Source organism: Petromyzon marinus, chromosome 2, assembly GCF_048934315.1.
Source record: "Petromyzon marinus isolate PM22_M1 ecotype Great Lakes invasive population chromosome 2, UKy_Petmar_22M1.pri1.0, whole genome shotgun sequence".
In the NCBI taxonomy this organism is placed as follows: domain Eukaryota; kingdom Metazoa; phylum Chordata; class Hyperoartia; order Petromyzontiformes; family Petromyzontidae; genus Petromyzon; species Petromyzon marinus.
This window is the reverse complement of record NC_133668.1, coordinates 19197343-19215819: the sequence shown is the minus strand read 5'-3', so window position 1 is coordinate 19215819 and position 18477 is coordinate 19197343. Positions and strand designations below refer to the sequence as shown.

Sequence of the window (18477 nt, the reverse complement as noted above, 5' to 3'; positions counted from 1 at the left end):
TCTCTGCAGGGTGGGCTGGTAGGAACATTGGAATTTTTGCGCAATTTTATGACATTGTTACTTCCAAATGTTGGGTGCAATAAGACATATCAAGTCTCTGCGCTGTCTATTGCTGATTTTACACCCAACAGCACGAGATTTCACTTCGTTAAAGTATTGAAAGGGGACGGACGGACGGACACATTAATCTATTGCAGGCTGGTACACTCAGTTTACAACTTCGTTCCTACCAGTATAAAGAGGAGGCTGTGATGGGTGCTGCATGTGTGTGTGTGTACAATGCAGGAGGGCAAGTTGCTAAGACAAGCATTGGAAGAAAACTCAGAAGCAAGTGAGCAGAGGGAAGACCTAAAGTGATATGTACGAAGCCGGAAGAGAACATCTTGGTGTTTGGCTATTGAATGTGAAACAGTTGCAAGATCTGGCAGATGGAAGGACACAATCACAATACGTCAACAGCATTGGCCGAGCAATGCTATTGAACTTGGACGAAATGTGGTTGACTGTACACGTGCGTTTTTCTTTTGCCCGCTATTTACACACGTATATTCTGCACTCTGTGTGCATGTGTGTCTGTCTGTCCGTCTCGCTCCATGTCTCTTTCGATACAATTGAAATCAATCTCATGTGTGGCGACCGCACAGCGACCCCCAAATGAAGGAGGGGTTTTTTGCAATTTGTACATGTGCACGTTGAGAACTATTTCAGCAGCTCGCCGATAGTCAGGCGACCACACGTGTGCGGATTACTCAAGCGCTATCACACTGGCAAAGTGCTCTTGAACCCACATTGACCTCACAACCAATACTGTACTGCTACAGTCAGCGGTGTCCCCTATGTTACAGCTTGCTTTTGATGGCCAACTTTGGCAGGCTTCCTTGAGGGGTGAGGGGGCAGGGTGGTTGAGGTGATAACCTTATTTGATTAAGGGACTTTGCTAATAAATATCAGGGTGTATTCACTGCAAGGGCTTTGGGGGGGGAAGGCTGGAGTTGAGGGCGCTTTATCACTGGCCTGCATCATCCTCATGATCATGATCCATGGGCAGATAGCCCGTAGGTGTCCACTGCACATTTCGTAATTTGTTTCCACTTTCGTCTGTCTTGTGCCAATATGCTCAAGTAGAGCACATCTATCTGGCACCAATGTCTGTTGCCGTCTGGCCTGCATAGAGAGGGGGAACTCACGTTTGTCATGACAATTCCCAGACTACGCGCACTACTCTCAGCCACGGCTACTTAATCGCGGATAAGCCTGACACCATCTCCCAAACGAATTCTACATGAAGAGTTGACAACCGATATGCTTTGAAGGCTCCTCTTCACCATCACACAGCTCAGGGGACGGACTGAGGCCGTACAGAGACTTCTCCATAACAGCAACACTCATGGGGCAGAGATCACCGTATGTGACAGGTCCGCCATCATGAGGGCGCAATACATCCCTCTACCTCAGGGGCCAGGCTACAAGCGGGGGGGGGGGGGGGGCACTTACAGGGCCTTCCTTGCTGGGGCTTCAAGTTTTGGGAACTCCGGGATCTGACTGTCCACCCAACACACAATACTGGTCACCGATCCTGGGTTGCTATTGCCACGGGTGGTAGCATGGTGATGAGCTACCTCTGCCCATCCTGGATGTTATCTCACGACCGCAAAATCCAGCTGCATCGCCTCGCGGATGGTCTTGGATTGTACCCGTGGGATATTCTGCCACAATAAAGGAGCACCTCCCTGTGAATCGCGACCTCACGGCGGTTGAATCCTCAGTGCCTGCGGAGTCTCGCCTGGAGACCAGCGCAACAACAGCTGCTCCTGTACGAGGGACATCAGCCCTGGAACGCGAGCACATCCCCTGATATGGAACCATGGAGGTATTTGACCTCCCTGGCTGCTCTCTGCCTTCCCCCTTTTGGATGCCAAGTTGGGAGTGGGAGTGTGGGATGGCACTGCTCACCGCCTATAGTTTCTCAATTCAGCACATTTTTTCGGGTGATTTTGGACTAGAGCTAATCAGTTATCATGTATCTCTTCATGCGTAGACACAGGTAAGAATCGTACATATCCACAGGAGATTAGCGACCAATTCCTTGATTTTTACTTGAAGCTGTATAAGACGAATTCTTCCAGTTAGGAATCCATAAGTTATGAGGTGGACTGGTAGCTCAGAGGTGAGAGTGTGTGAGCTGAGATCCTAGGTTGGAATTCGGAGTAGCTACCTGCAATTGATTAAACCAGGTCGTCAAGTATAGTGAGTTCATGGTCTCAGTCCAGTCACCAATAACTGCACAAATAACCATCACGTAAAATTTGGCTCTGCACTTTAATGTGGCCAAATTCCAGCTGTGAGACTTAAAACATGGGTTTGACTGTGACGTGACAAACCTCACTCTCATATTCGAAGCACGTGGGAAGTGCTGCCCCCTACTGTGATTGGACCGAGGGGTCACTTGAGAAGGGATATCAGCGATCACAGACGAGCAGAGTTGGCCCCGGGCAACACCGGTGATGCTTGAAGAGCCTGCATGTCCACACTTCCTCCAATCGTTTCTCACAGCCAAACAGACGCAGAGACAACAATGAAAAGATATCCCATCGCATAGTGTTTTGTACATCAGGAGCACTGATCTGGTTTATTAATAGCATCATTATTACTGTATTATGATTACCATTCTTACAACTACAAGTTAATGATACTGGCGATCCGTACAGGACTATGCATGTATAAATTAAAGAACAAAATACTGTATGTAATGTGTTGTGGTTATCCATGGAGGCATATGGTGCTGTTTAGTATGAAAGGGCTTCGAAACAAAGCGAACTAAGTGGTTCTAGGCTCACCGCCTCGCTGGAGAGAGGAATCTCGCCGACGCGGCACATTTCCTCCGAATTCACCCGCACGGTCCTCTAGACACGAGGCTTCAATCCGTTCCTTTGGTGTCCTTTCACTCATAACTTAATAGAATGTGCAATAATCTCAAATACCACTTTTTAAAACATTATTAAAGACAAAAAAAACCTAAAACATTTGGCAGCTTATATATAGTGACCGTCATCGTCAAAGCCATGAGTGCAAATCACAAACGTTTAACGTTACAATAAGGTACAATCTTTTCACTTGCATTCAAGCAAAAGACCATTTCAAGTATTTTCCATGTTGTATATAAAATAATTACATACATACAGCAATAATCTCTTATAACATGGTTTAGACGGCAGGTCTCCACAGCACTAATACCTCACCGAGAGTTCAGACCTTTTTCGGATTTCTTTTTAAGTGCACGAGTGACACGTTCGGCAGTAATGGTGGGGTGGTCTTTTCAGTCCGAGCCAGATTTCAAAGCCCCAATTCATGAACCCATTCACCTCATCCGTCACATTTTGTCTGTCCTTTTCCAACATATTTTGATTTTCGTTAGTCACCATTTCCACTCCTCCATCGCCCACCGAATTATTAATTCCATAAAAGCCACCCAAGTCACAACCATCACTTTCCATCCATCCCACCGACGCATACAACCTCCATGACAACCCGCATCTTTTGGCAGCATTGCTCCGGAACGGAAAGACGCGCTTACACGTACGGCACAGTACAGTCGTGCGGCAAAAATAAGTGCATCTGCACATAGGGAAGCGGACAGCGCTGTCCAGTTGAAGAGCATTTACAGGCAACAGTGCTGAATATAAATAAGTAAAAGTCGAATGCATTGGGACCTTGCAAGTGTCAACGTGCAGCGCCTTGATGGAGTAACATAGGACGTCTGTGGTCAGCAGGGCTAGTTTGCAGGGAGAGGGGTTGACTATGGAGTGGACATGAGTTATAGTCAGTGGCGTATCCAGATATTATGAAACAGGCCCAGCATATGCCACTTCCATATGGTGCTCAGCACCATCGCAATACCATGAACACGAGGTGTTTCCCACGTAGACGGGCAAATAGGGAGACACAACGTAAATCAGAGGGGATGCACAACTGCCTCTACGACTCCGCCCACCTTCCTCCAACTCTGTTTATGGATAGCCCACTGGACAAAGGGGTTTATGTTTGTCGCGACTCGCAGGAGAGAAGGGTCAGACACAGCCGCACTCTTCTACAATCATGTTGGGCACGTCCTTCTTCACAATGTTCTGGTCTTCGTCGAAGTAGAGCATGGACATCGCACTCAAGCGGGTCGGGATACAACAGGAGGTCACTGAATTGACCTGGTTGGCATCGCGCAAACGGCTGATGACAGCGCTGTGGAACGAAGCCGCCGTTCCCAGGGTCCCCGCCATGTATGCCGGGCACTGCCCTTCGCAGAAGTTCCCGTAGTAGCCGGGCGGCGCGATAATCCAGTCGTTCCAACCGATGCTGCGGAAGTCGATGTAGAACTGCTTGCGGCAGCAAAGCGACGTCCTGCCGTCGCACTCGAGGCCACGCTTGTGCAGCTGGCGCTTGTTGCGCACCTCCCGAGCCTTCATCACCAGGAAGGGCCTCTGTGCGTCGTTGGCGCCGTCCGGGAGCGCGGGAACGACGCCCGCCGTCACGCACTCGGGGCACGACACTCGCAGGGAAACTCGCCGCAGGCCCCCGTCCAGCGCCGCCTGCACGGCTTCCGTCACCGGCAGACGGTGCCAGCTGCTGCGGTGCAGCGTCAAGCGCTTCTCCAGCGGCACCCAGCTGCCCAGAAGGGCGCCGCGATGCATGAGGCCGAGCGTCACCGATACTCGGCGCCTCGGCTCGGACAGCCGCAGGTGCAGCCACAGCACGGCGTTGGTCACGTGGAGGCGGCGGCCCATCTCGCTCGCCAGGTGGAATTGCAGCTCCGACGGAGAGTCGCCATCTGCGTGCGTGCGTTTGTACGGGGAGCGGCGGCAAACTTGGGGTTAACGCGTCGCGGTGTAACCTGCGACAACGCGAGCGGCGGTCGCAGTCGCATGCAATGTCAGTGGGCAAATGGTGCTTGCCTTAAATCAACAGCTGGGGCAATGGGCTGCGAGCAACAGTCCGTTGTGTACTGTTACAGCCTTGATAGGTGTTCAATGATGGCAACTTGCTCTGAGAGATTTTAGGACTAATTGCAGGCTAAACACCCAGGCGATGCTGCTGTATACTTTCTACAGGGTGGTTCATATCGTGTTTGTTATTGCCCCACCAAAACGATTACAGTTCCTCCTTCGGAGCTGAGTTCAACAAAATTTATTGAGATCCAAATGCAAAACGATAGAGGTTTCTCGGGAAAACAAAAAAAAATCACCTGATGAGATGTTGCCAACACTTCATTAAAACTGGTATAATGAATGGTAACTGGATCTCAGATGTGTGCCCTGAATCTCAGCACTGCTGGCTCGGTATCTCTGACACACACACATTGCATTGCAAGGCTCTTAAGCCACCTGATCCCTCAACATTTTATATCAAGCAACGCAGACTTGCTTGCTGTGCAGCATTCCTTGGCTGATGGCGTGGAACGAGCAATGTGCTCAAATAATACGCTTAATGCTAGCATGGCGAGGGGGGGGGGAGTCACACATTCTTATAATGCGACATTATTGGGGTTATAACACACACCTATGAAGATATCGCAGAACTTCAGTCAGCTCTACAGCAATGTGTTTTACATGCCAATTATTCAGCAACACCCTACGGTAACGCACCCATTTGTGTCACATCAGAATCTGCTGAGGAGAGTATTAGTCCAGGCTGTGTTAAATAGTCAGAATCAAGTCAAAGTGTGTTCCTCGTCCAGGGGTCGGCAACCAAAACAACAAGAAGAGACATTTTTTTCGAATTCAGTCAAAAAAAATATAATATTGCAGGGGCCGCAATGCGATGTGAATACGAGGTGGTCCTTAATAAGTAACGTCGCAAAGCAGTCCTCAATGAGCCGCATGGAGCCACAGGGTGCCGACCCCTGTCATCGTCGAACAAGCGTTGTGTGGTGGTTATGTGCGATGCTGGACCCAAGCCAGTGGACCAAATTCCACGGTCCAATTGCAGGATAAGCCCTAGTTGAATTCCCACAAAGTGGTACTTATTTATCTGCCCTATCAGATTGATGTGCTATTTCATACATTATGTTCTCCAAGTCAGCGGATATTTCTAGCTTCTGGAGATGTTTCTTATTAAGAGCACAAAATGTTATCTGGCATGCCACCTTATGCCACTTTTATCATGGAGTGTCTTTGGTCTCATGCATCATGCAGTGAATCCATAGAAAATGTAATATAGAAAAGTTGGTAATCCAGCCCGATAAATCCACGTGATCACATGTTAGGTAAAGCTCACTTGCAGGAATTATTGCAAGCCATGAGAAACCGATGTTTGTCCTTTTGCACTATGTTATATTAAATAAAATACATTTTAGTGAAACATTCTCATATATGAGAATTTAAAATGAAAGGTGAACGTTTTTTTCTCCAGAAGTGGCCAACGACTTCCGGAAAACATGGCCTTAGTGGAATAAGAATGTTCGCTGTTTATACGACAATGGAATCAGTTGGTTGATCTCAGACTATTGAGCAAGATTGTGCACGGATTTGACCAACTTCAAAGACTACCACAAAGACCCCGTTTCCCCCCAAGGCATCCCATTTGAAGTCAATCAACAGATTATTATAATTTTATTTCGTCTCTGCTCAACTACTTAAAGGTGCTACCACTCGGCTATGTCACTGCCCATAAGATGCACTACGGTCAGCTACTCATACAGTGTCCCTCGACAATATGAACAGGGAGCAGAGATTATCATCATAAGCAAGGAAAAACACTGGAAGCTGATACCGCAGAACTACTCCGATATAATGCTTCTACATGTCCCGGCAAAGAGTGTCCATCACAACGAATGATATACGAGTCCCAACAGCTGAAATATGGCAAATTAAGTCAAAAGCCTCACTTACTGTGATGGGGTTCTTTCTGTGTAGTCTTTGGTGACTGGGTTGAGGCTATCGATTTGTTCACTTGGAGCAATGTTGTAATTTAAACTACAGACTCAAATCCAGGATCTCGGTGTTTTCAGCTCAGTGCCCTAACACGGGCATTATAAGTCCCCTAAGCCACTCAGCTACTTATTATCTAGCAATGTGTGTTCCACGCGCAGTACTTTTAGCAGCTTCGTGCCAGTTTGCGTTGTGTTCTTGGAAGGCTACAGTGGAAACACAGAGATAGGCTTGGGGTCATTGATAACAGTCGTCCGTAGCGTATTTCAGTGGCTTGCGTAGCCTTGGGAATTTCTCAAAACATGCGATAGGGCAAAGCAGAGTTGCATGTAAAGCATTTACCTCTGTCTGGAGCATTTCTCAAGAAACAATATGAAAGATTAGCGAAATCTCATCAGCACAATGCTTATGCTACACTCTTGGCAATATTTAAATTACCACATATTAAACACTGGGGGTGCAATAATGCATTGATTCATCATTGAATATCCTTTCTTAAGGCTCACACTTCACGTTTCCAATTATGTTTGCAAGAATCGTGTATTTAATACTCATGCAAATGTTATGAAAATTATATACTGAAGTAACATTTTGGCCAATGGAGCAAACAAAATAAGACAAAAACGACTTAAGTAAAATTAAAGTACCCAATAGTGAAAAACTGTTCGACATGCCGAGGAGTGAATCATGAAGCCCCTACGGAACACATGGGCAACTTACACATAAAGGATTCCACGGATGGCTACAATGTGGTCTAATCTTGTGCCATAAACTGCTGTGGGTGTCTGAAATTCCCTAGAGCTGCCTCTGTGGTCAACAGACATAATTGAGGAGTGTATATGATAGTGTACTCTTTTAAAACTGTTTGTCACAGATGGCACTAGGAATTATAGAAAATAACAACAAACTTTAAATCACTGCTGGCCACAGAAGACTGTGCTGTAAGCGAACCTGCTGGAGTCGACTTCAGAGTTTCCCCCTGCTTAGAGGAGCAATGGGACAGCACTGCTCTCCATTGATGGCCTTGAGCAAGTGGTGGAAATTCCACATTCGCATGGCAGGCGACTAATATTTGTAATCGAACAACATTCGCTCGTGAGGCAAGCTCTCCGATGACAGACACATGATTGCCCTTAACTAATTCTCCAGTATCATGAAGTATGGCCAAACAATTCTAGATTTGATGTTTTCGTGACTGCAAGGATCCATACTCTTTGGTTCTTTCGGTAAAGTCACGTAGGTGAAAATAAAATAGAATAAAAAAATAAAAAATAAAAAAACTGAAAATAAAAATAATGCAATAAAACTGGAAATAACTAAATTTAGTTATTTTCAGTTTTATTTTCACCTACGTGACTTTACCGAAAGAACCAAAGAGTATGGTCAAACAATTACAATGGCTCTTATGATGTAGGGAGACCTTTAGCCGACAGTGGGTTGATACATTTCTGTAGGTTATTACAGCTGTAATTCCTTTGCTAACCCAATAAATGTGTCATTTTTAGCCAATTCCATTCCTGAGTATTTTTAGATGTGGGAGGAAATTAGAATGCCTGATTTAAAAAAAAAAACAGCCACGATTGTGAGATCATAACACAAACGCAGGTACGTTAACAACCTACTTGTTTTACTACCATCTACATGAAGTCAATATATGTATCAAGAAACTGGCCCTACGAATCCCCATTGACGTACCCTCCTGAGAAGAACAAGAAGAAAATATCGAGACTCTGTGACACTTGGTCGGATAAATTTAAAGCGCATTACGATTGACTCGACCGTAATTCGGCCGTTACCCAGCGCTTTACTACCCGTGACCTGTGACCCGAGCAGTGGGAGGAAACAAACGAGACCGAGCCGGCAGGCGACACGTTATGGGCCACAGCTGTGCGCGTGCCGCGCGTGACTCAACGCAGCCGTGGCTGGAACCACGCAAATAAAACGATCGCACCCCGACCAGTTTCAGTGTGGCTTTTGCAATCGCTGAAATGTCCGAGCGCAAACATTGAAACAATGGTACTGGCTAGCTAGCTGGCTAGCTAAAAACCTAGGGCAGTGTTGGAGAGTAACGTTGTAGCGTATTACTCTTCCCCCCCCCCCACCATCACCCACCCCGAACATTAGGTTACTGTAATCAGATTACTCAAGGCAGGCATTGACAATCCATCCCGTATAGTTGTCACTTTGGTTGTTTTCTTTATTACTTACGTGAGGACAAATTGCTGTTTGTTTAGCGTAAACCGGTTGATATGTTTTCAAATGATTCATTTAGTTTTTCAAGATATGACAATTATTTCTTAGGTTAAAATGGAGAAATTATAGGGTTAATGTGAGGTGGGTAACCATTGGATGCTGATCGCCGTGCAAAGTCTCCATTGACAGAACATTTTCCGTTACCTACAATAGTGCGTGCCACTAAATACGTGTTCATTGAAAGACAACGAACAAGAAGCGACCGTGCAATTGGGACTGTATTCAAATAATCAGATTACATTGCAGTACTCAGACAAGCAAGTAAAGAATTATGTTACATTACACGTTACATTTAAGAGTGAGGCATTATCAGAATGATTCCTTTCAAAAGTAATCCTTATAATACTGGCTCAACCCACAATACACTCACACTTGAGCCAGCATATCAGACAACAGTTGAAATGCAGCTCCTGGAATCTTCAATTATGTAGAGTGATATCCTATCAAGTTCACCGTGGTTAAGCTAATGTTAAACACCTTGTGATATTCACTCGAGTAGGGCTGCTAAATAATAAGCATTGTCACTATTTGAATATGGTTTCCAGAGTCTACGCAGTGAAATTAAATGTTAAAAGCCAGATGTACCGCCTGGAGATACACACCAGGTTGGGGTGGTGTATATCTCTATTGCCCGCAGTAATAAGAAAAATAGACGTTAGTAAAAAAAAAGTACGCAATGAAAATGTTTTCGTGCAGGTGTTAAATTAATACGATAACCCTACGTGTCCTGACTTTTTAGGCCACCCTGTATATTTACCAGAGCTTAATAAATAAAAACGGTGCACAGGGGACAGCGTCCGCGGTCATACGGAGCCTGTTGTGCCGCGCACGCCCGTCAGTGCGTGCAGTGGACACTGCCAAGACTGCGGTGGCTGGTTACATAGGAGCAAAGTTTGCTCGCTGAAGTCGAAAATAAACGTAGTGGGCGGTTTTTTTTCTTTCAATAAAGATATTGAAAACACCTGATAGCAGATACAAGTATCTCAAACGGTGTTTTTTTTTGTTGTTGTTGCAGGGATCTCAACAGACAACTAAGCGACAAGTAGTCCTCGTTGACCGTGTTCTCTTTTTTCAATCACAAGGGTTTGAGGGATTGTACCAAGGAGTGAGGGCATTTGTCAAAAGTTGCTTCAAGTTTGATCCATATTTGGGATGTTGGGTCAGCCTGGCCATCTACCCCACATTCATTGCTTGAAAAGTTTATGAAGACGTTCAGCATGGCTTAAGTCTTGCCAACTCCTTATCAAGTCCCAAGCTACTAATTTTCAACTCCAAAATAGAACAAGCTTGTTGTATGTCCGCGATATTGCCAAGTCACCGTTGTTTGGAAAATTGCTACCTGTGTAGCACCCTTGCACCAGCTAATACATAAACCTGTGTAGTACCCTAAGGTGTGAGCGAATGCTTGGTTACAAGATGTATACCAGATGACCCATTCACCTGATTATCTCTGAGCTGATTGCACTGTATTACGGGATATTGTTTAACCTTTTTGAGGAGGCATTGGTCCATTTGGCCCTGTATCACCTTGTGGGCGCAATAATCGGATAGATAATAGTTTATTTCCCTTGTAGTGGTGCCAGGGGCTTTTGCCCAAGTAAATTTTATCCAGCTTAGCATTGCTGTGTGAAACCACTTAGGTGTGCATTATCCTATTTGCCACTCAGCATTTAATCATTCAATCCAACCTAGAGTCCTTTACTTAACCAGGTAAAATGCGTGTAGCATACATTTATTCACTGCGCTATGAACCCGGCAAACTGAGTTCAGCAGGGACATGAGTTGAAAACAGCAGAATATGTGTACCTAGGGCAATTGGTGAAGGTGGATTGGGATCAAAACGATGACATTCATTGGCGAACATAGCATTACAGTATGATGGACAGCCTTGGTAAAGTCAAACATGATCATGAAAAGAGCATACCAATTCACCAATTAGTATGAAGAAGTGTCCCATCGTGGAATAATGCCAGCTATGACATATGGATCACAAATATGAACAGTGAAGAAGAAAATGGAATAAAACATTTTTTAAAGTGCATCTCATGCAGAAATACGCATGAGATGCATGCTTTGAATTAGACTGAAAGACAGACAATGAATTCGACGCCATATACTCAAGTCAGAGACCTCACACGGACGGTTAAAGGAAACCAAGGGGGGTTTGTGTAGGATACATTGCGACATGGGACGATAGCCAATGGACAAGACTGGCAATGGATTGGCAGCCTAAGGAGAGAACGCACCCAAAAGGACGACCATAATGGGGATGTAGAGATGAGATCTGATCACGTGCCGGAGCCAGGTGGATGACAGTACCGCTGGAACGCGAGGAATGGTGACTGTGGTGTGGGGAAGCCTTCATCCAGCAGTGGGCAAACAATCTCTGATCATGATGATTTGAATCAACAGGTGCATGCTAAGTAAGAGTAATATGATGGCACACTCAAAACTGAGTATTTTGGATTACCTGTACTCGCCATGAGTTTATTACGAGACCGCACTCTTTCCCTGTGACTCTACCGCACTTTAAATAACGCCGTGTCCGTGGCTTTCTATATTTTTCTTTGCTTTCGCACGCTAAATATAGTGCACGTTGGCCTCTGTCGTCGTGCAGCCTACCCAAATGAATGGACGAATGATGAATGAACGAATGATGAATAAACGAATGGAAATATTCTGCGCGGCGTTGGCTATTACGCCAAAGTGCTACACAATCTTGATTTACAACCTGGATGCAGCCAAGTGGATGAGTGAACTGTTTTTTTGTCGTTGCTAAAATATATATATTTTTTTTATTCCACATCCTCCCCTCGCATCAATAGTTCCAGGGTTTTTTTGTGGAATCAGGCATTAGTCCCACACCGGACTTATCAGAGCAGGAGGGGGGGGGAGAGGATTTTCTTTGGGGCAGGGGGATTTTTTTTTATGAAATGCAACAGCTCCGGAGAACACATTTATACTCAGCTGAGCATAACCCTAAATAATTTATATTTGTGTTGGTAATTTCCATGTGTATATGTGTCCTAGAGATCTGTACTTTGGAACCAGCAAGAAAAATCGAGGGCATTGTTTGAACTGTGCCTGCAAAAGATTTCGTGTTGTTCATGAGTAATAATCACCTGACCGTGCACTAAAAAGAACGCACAATGTGTTTAGTTTTAGAAATCTGTTGACTTTGACAGAGACTACTGTAAAAAAAAACCATAAATGTTTAAACAGAGCCATACACCTACTGTATATACTTGCGTGTCTTTTTGCGTGTGTTTCTATGTGTACAAGCTTCTACAAAAAAAACATACAAATATTGACAAAGGTCGTCTCATAGGAACCATAATGACTGTTAGGATGACGACATTTGGTGAGATGGGCCTTGGACCTTCTTGCAATGGCAATGTACGTGTGAAAATGCACGCAGTATAACCAACTTCGAATACTACGACAAGGCCCTTCACGCGCCCTGTCGTATCAATCTTGTGCCGATGGGCAGATGAACACTGCTCATCCACCACAGTGCTTGGTTTACAGTCACGCAATGTCTCACCGCTTGCTGTAACTCAATGAATTGTTGTGATTCGGGGGGGGGGGGGCGGTCACAATATGATTCAGGAACCCAACTATATATTTATTAACTTATTTATTACCATTGTGCAGCGCGCATAATACTCTTGCGAACGATCACATTGCAACGCGTACGAATCTAAATTAATCCTTGCCACCACGCTTCGATGCGTAAACATCCAAGCCGTAACAATATATTTGAATCGACGCATCGTGAAGTGGCCATTTGGCTTTCACCGTCACTGACTCTTGCCACAACCTGCAGCGCACTTCATCCTGAATCCAAAGTCGCATCCAAATGAAAAAGCTGCAATAAACTGAACATGTGCCAGTGTTTATGGAGTGGACATCCTGTCTGGGTTTCGAAGACCCCTCCCGCCCTTCCCCCGGCGGCCTGTGCAATGAACCCTTCATTCACCTTGGCTGCCTCCTGTTCCGCGGGAACCCGACAGTCGATTTTCTTCCACATGGGCAGAGGGCGAGTGCGGGCACTGGGTGCGGACGTGGGAGGGGGTGGTAAAGGGCGCCTGGCGTGGTTGGCAACTCGTTGGGAACGCAGCTCGTTGGAGGAGGCACGTTTTTTGCGGACCGCACGGAGATCATCATACACGTGGTCACTTATCAGTGCCGTTGTGGAGAATGTAAGTGGCAAAAATAGATTAGCTGGCAATAAGTCTCCCTCATTGTATATATGTCAACACGTAAAAAAAAAGAAATAGCACTCCGAAGAGGGGTTAATGATGACGTCACCCTGCTGCTCTATTTAAGACCGGGAGCAGGAAGAGGGGCTTCACTATGCTGGTAAATTTCCTGATGATGCTGGATGTAATTACCAGCGAAACGTCGTACTCAAAAATTGTAAATGCTGTGGGTTCACTCTCCAACACACCGGTGGGCTAAAGTAGTGAACTATTTGTCTTTTGTCAACGTGACACTTTTTTTACTGATTGGCCATGTCGGGTGGTGGAGGGTTACGACACATTTATAAATAACGCGATCTAACCCAAAAACCTTTATTATGAATAATATTGGTCGCGAAAGCCGAGGGGCCGTCCATAAATGACGTCACGCGATTTTGCCCGATTTTTTACCCCCCCCCTCGTCACACGGCGTCACAAAAAGTCAGACCCCACTCAAATATGACGTCACAAAGCTCGCCCCTTCCCCCCCAAAACCATATATCCATTTTGAAAATCAATCATGCTTCAAATAACTTTAAACTATTGTCATTGTATTTCGTATTTAATGTGGCGCTGCACTCTGATGTTATAGGAGGAAACACGTATTGAAAAGGTGGCGTTGGAAAGCTGAAATTTAGCATAACATTCACTTGAAAATATTCAACGTCTAACTAAAACTGCAGATGTTCAGAATATGATATTGAAATTCTCTTATAATTATAAAATATTAAAAGTAATTCTAACTATAAAAAACACTTGAAACTTTGTAGTAGAACGAAGCAAATTGGAGAGTACAATTATAACAATCACATTCATTCCACAGAATGAAAAGTCCTGGTAGAATCATTAAAATCAAAATGTTTAATAACAATCATAACATTTTTTTAGAAAATTTATGCTTCTCCATTCTGCCATGGAGAAGAAAAATGCTCCTTCATGGAGTAAATAAAAGGTGACCTTAGTAAATTTAAATAATCAAATAGTTAATAATGAAAATTAATCAAAATTAGTGGTTATAACAATTCTATTTAATTAAGTAGAACGTGTTGTTTATATTTAAAGTTGCGCATTTTGATGTGACATCACATTTCTCAACCCCCCCCCCTCGTCACACATCGTCACAAATGTCTGACTCCCCCCCCCCCCCCAGGTGCGTGACGTCATTTATGGACGGCCCCCTACGTGTTAAATGAACAGTGTAATCTCTTCGAAATACACACAAGGTGTGGAAAAAAAACGAGCCAACAGCAGTTACTGCACCGCCAAGTTGCAGCAACATCCGCGACAATATGCGGCGTGCATAATTTATCTGCGTTGGCCACGCGCGCCCATTATATAATGGGGCAGCAGAGCATTAATAGCGCTGGAGGAAGAGTGGCCGGTTGAGATTCGGACCTCGTTCACTATTACCGAGGTTGGCACAGCGAGCCCTACTGGCCAAGGGCTCCCCTGGCGGTGAGCGCCCGTCAGTGAGCGGCGCTGTCACCAGGACAGGAGTACAATAGGGGGTGGTGGTGGTGGCGGTGGTCGATAGCGGTGGGGATGGCACACGTGTAGACTGCGCTCAGCTCATGCAAAGAAGTTCCACTGACATCGAGCCAGCCACATGTGTATGTAATCTTTTTGTGTGTATACATATATATTTTTTTTAAACAGGCAAAAGGCCATTTACACCAGGCGTCTCTTTCCCCCCCCCCCCCCTAGGCAATGATGGGCTGAGCAGAGAGTGAATGAGCCTCATGTTTAAAGCCCAGGTCTCTCCTTTGCAACAGAGACCGTTTTGATTCAGTTGGCTCACACTCGCTTGATGCATAATGGATGGTGTATTGACTCGATTGATGTCCTTTTTACGACAAAGTGGGAGTCGCTGAGATGCATTCATTACTTTGCAAAAGGCACGCGGTACAGTATTACATATCACGATGAATGCAGTACAGTACCCGTGTTGAACAACTTTTTTTTAATTTAGTTTGCATTTGTCATGCGATATACTAGAACTCAAATATCGTTAACCTGCGCTCGCCAACGCTCTGCTCATTACCATTTAACTTTAGAGTCTGTGACAGAAATTGAACGCGCACTTGTGTGTGTGCGTAAGCTGTTTCGATGCGCTGGCCGTTCTGCTGTTCGCAGATACGAATCTCTGAGACGTACGATTTGCAAACGATACACAGAATATAGACCGTGTATGTCCAACACGGCGCCGATGACATCTGCTCCAACCCCTCACGCTAGAACGCGCAGCTGCGCATGATCATGCCAATGCAGCATTGTATAAACGGTAAAGTTATAGCATAACAAAACAACCCCCAGCGCTCAATGCAAAGGGCACACTTTTAGCGGTTTGACCAAAGCAAAGGAGGACTTGAACCTCAATGAAACAATTTTTCGCGGAAAAAAAGTATATTTGGCGAATTGAGTCATTACTTTCCCGGGGTCTTTTTTTGTTTGTTTAATTTCTCAAACCTATTCACGACTGCTCTGAGAAGTGCTTCTGGGCTGTTTGGGCAAGTGTTGTGCTGTTCGCGATCACACCACGCCCGGCCGCCTTTGTATTCCCAGCACTAATGGGGGTTTTTTTGTTCACACACTGTACCAGGAACTCATTTGAGCATGAGTTGACCAAGGAGAGGCCCGGAACCGGGTCTGAAATATCACTTGTCAATTATGTTAGTTAGCCGTAGACGGAAAATGAACGCAGTTCGTCAAGTTCGTGGTGCAGTGTGCTAACATTTTGGCCACCACGAATGGTCAAATACAACACACACACACTTTCCCACGTATAAGCATGGAAATAACAATTAACTGCCTCTTAGAGCCAATGTTGGCAGAAGGCTTTGAAAACAGTCCATTTCACAGCATTACATACAAGCCAAAATGCCATACAATGGATCGCAATGATTCAGTTATGCCCATTTATATAGCTCTTTTAATCAAGGATCTCAAAGCGCTGTAAAGTGCCGGCAATTGGGCTCGCTTGATCAAATGTGCCTTTACAGCGGATGGAGTGGCGACATGCAGTATTTATGCATTGCGGTCATAAATCATGTTGACGATGAAACCGGCAAGAGCTGACAGTAGCCCGACTGTCACAAACACATTGTCACGATCCCGGCTCTTTACAATTGCCGACACTGTTTGAATGCAGATGCAGGAAAGTTCACACACACAGACACAAAAGACAAGACGTACACGCAAGCATCTCTCTGCACACGCTCGCCACTACCCACCTGACTCTGCGAAGCTAATAATCTCAGAGCTCTGCTCGCTGGGGTCGCTCCCTCGCGTCGCCTGGTGCTGACGATGCTGATGCTGCTGCTGCTGATGATGCTGCCCTCCAGCCTGCAGACGGCGTAGCGCATTGAGCATGGTGGCCCGTGGAACGGGCTGCGTGATGTTGGGCCGCTCTCGCATCTGGAGTCGAGCAAGGATGTGTCTCTTGACCGCCTCGGTCAGCAGGGACGTGTCGGCACCCGCGTGCTGTTGCTGTTGCTGCTGTTGCTGCTGCTGCTGTTCATGAGGACCGCACGTCCAACAGCCTCCCGAGGTGGCGCTCAGAGACGCGTTTCGCAAGTCCCTGGCCGGCGTTGCGGCGCTCACTACCGAATTCGTCGTGAGCAGCATGAGCAGGGCCAGCACCGTCATGATGGCCAGCGGAGCGGTCTGCATCACGCAGCGCAACGTGGAGATGGAGGAAGTCTGGAGGCACCGCACGACGTCTGTCTGCCTGTCTGCCGAGCACCGTGCTCCTTGAGACTCTGTGCGATACGCGGCAATGGCACACGCGCGGTTTGCACGACTTCAGCGCTTGCAAATAACCCCTCTGCCTAATTTGTTGTTGCGCGCGTGCGAATTAATAAATATAACTATTGGCGACAACAGCAGCAGCAGCAATCGGAACCAAAACTAAATTGAGGAGCTACAAGGTATTACGGCAGCTTGGACCAAAAAACAACAAAACGCGCGAAGTTTTGTTGTTGTATTAGTTGTTCAAGACGAAGTAATGTGACAACCAAGCCCTAAGTCGCGCAGCAAAGTTTCTCTTAACTTGCCCCTTCCGAGATAGATTCTGCTGCCTCTGTGAGCGCCGTGTCGCCGTGGGCTCTAAGAGCTGCGAGCTACTCACTTCTCACGGAGCTCCGAGCTGCGAGCTACTCACTTCTCACGGAGCTCCGAGCTGCGAGCTACTCACTTCTCACGGAGCTCCGAGCTGCGAGCTACTCACTTCTCACGGAGCTCCGAGCTGCGAGCTACTCACTTCTCACGGAGCTCCGAGCTGCGAGCTACTCACTTCTCACGGAGCTCCGAGCTGCGAGCTACTCACTTCTCACGGAGCTCCGAGCTGCGAGCTACTCACTTCTCACGGAGCTCCGAGCTGCGAGCTACTCCTGCGCTTTAGCCGTGAACCCCGACGCCGCGCGCTTTTAACTGCTCGCCCAAAAGTCATGTCAAGTCACAGTGGCTCCGATGGGCGGGGCCGTCCGCTTGGAGTCTGTCTCTGGCTGGCGAGATCAGCCCCAACGCTGCCGCTGCTGCTGCGGGCTTGGAGAGGATGGGGGTGGCGGTGGTGGCGGCGGTGGGAGGTGTGTGTGTGGGGGGGGGCTGGGTGACGCAAAGAAGAGAGGGGAAAGCCCGTCGCGCGCGTTGGACGCGTGTCAACTACCCCCGGGGCTGGCTGTGCGCTGTCTAAGGGCATGGTCGCTGTTGTTCCCCTCTCGCTGTCTCATATTATTCACTCATCGGCTGCCGGTGCGGAATGACTGTAGCCGGGGCCTGTACGTGCGTCGGGCCGTAGGTAGTCTGCGGTGAGCGAGCGCTGGATGATGGCATGGAAAACAAAATACCGTGTGCGCCTGGAGGTGCTGCGTGAGCGATGCGTGGGACTGTATTGGTGGGAATGGGTCTGTGTGTCGAGTGTGTCTGTATGGGGGGGGGGGGACGGCGGGGGCGGTACGCGGTAGCGCAGTGGTTCACGCACTGCCCTACGAAACCCCGTGATCTCATTTCGATTTACGGCCAATTACGTGTTGTACACGCGGTCTCTCTCCCCGCGTGTCCCACCCCCC

The 18477-nt window shown here is 46.7% G+C and overlaps 1 protein-coding gene across 1 annotated transcript; it reads right to left on the bottom strand.

Moving 5' to 3' along the window:
* Positions 1-2598: 2598 nt before the first annotated feature.
* On the bottom strand, positions 2599-18244 carry LOC116945532 (inhibin beta B chain-like). Its single transcript, XM_032959906.2, has 2 exons — positions 16642-18244; positions 2599-4819 (listed from the first exon to the last, which is right to left on the bottom strand). Exons 1-2 carry the CDS (start codon positions 17078-17080, stop codon positions 4068-4070), a joined length of 1191 nt encoding a protein of 396 aa, XP_032815797.1. The 5' UTR covers positions 17081-18244; the 3' UTR covers positions 2599-4067.
* Positions 18245-18477: the final 233 nt, after the last annotated feature.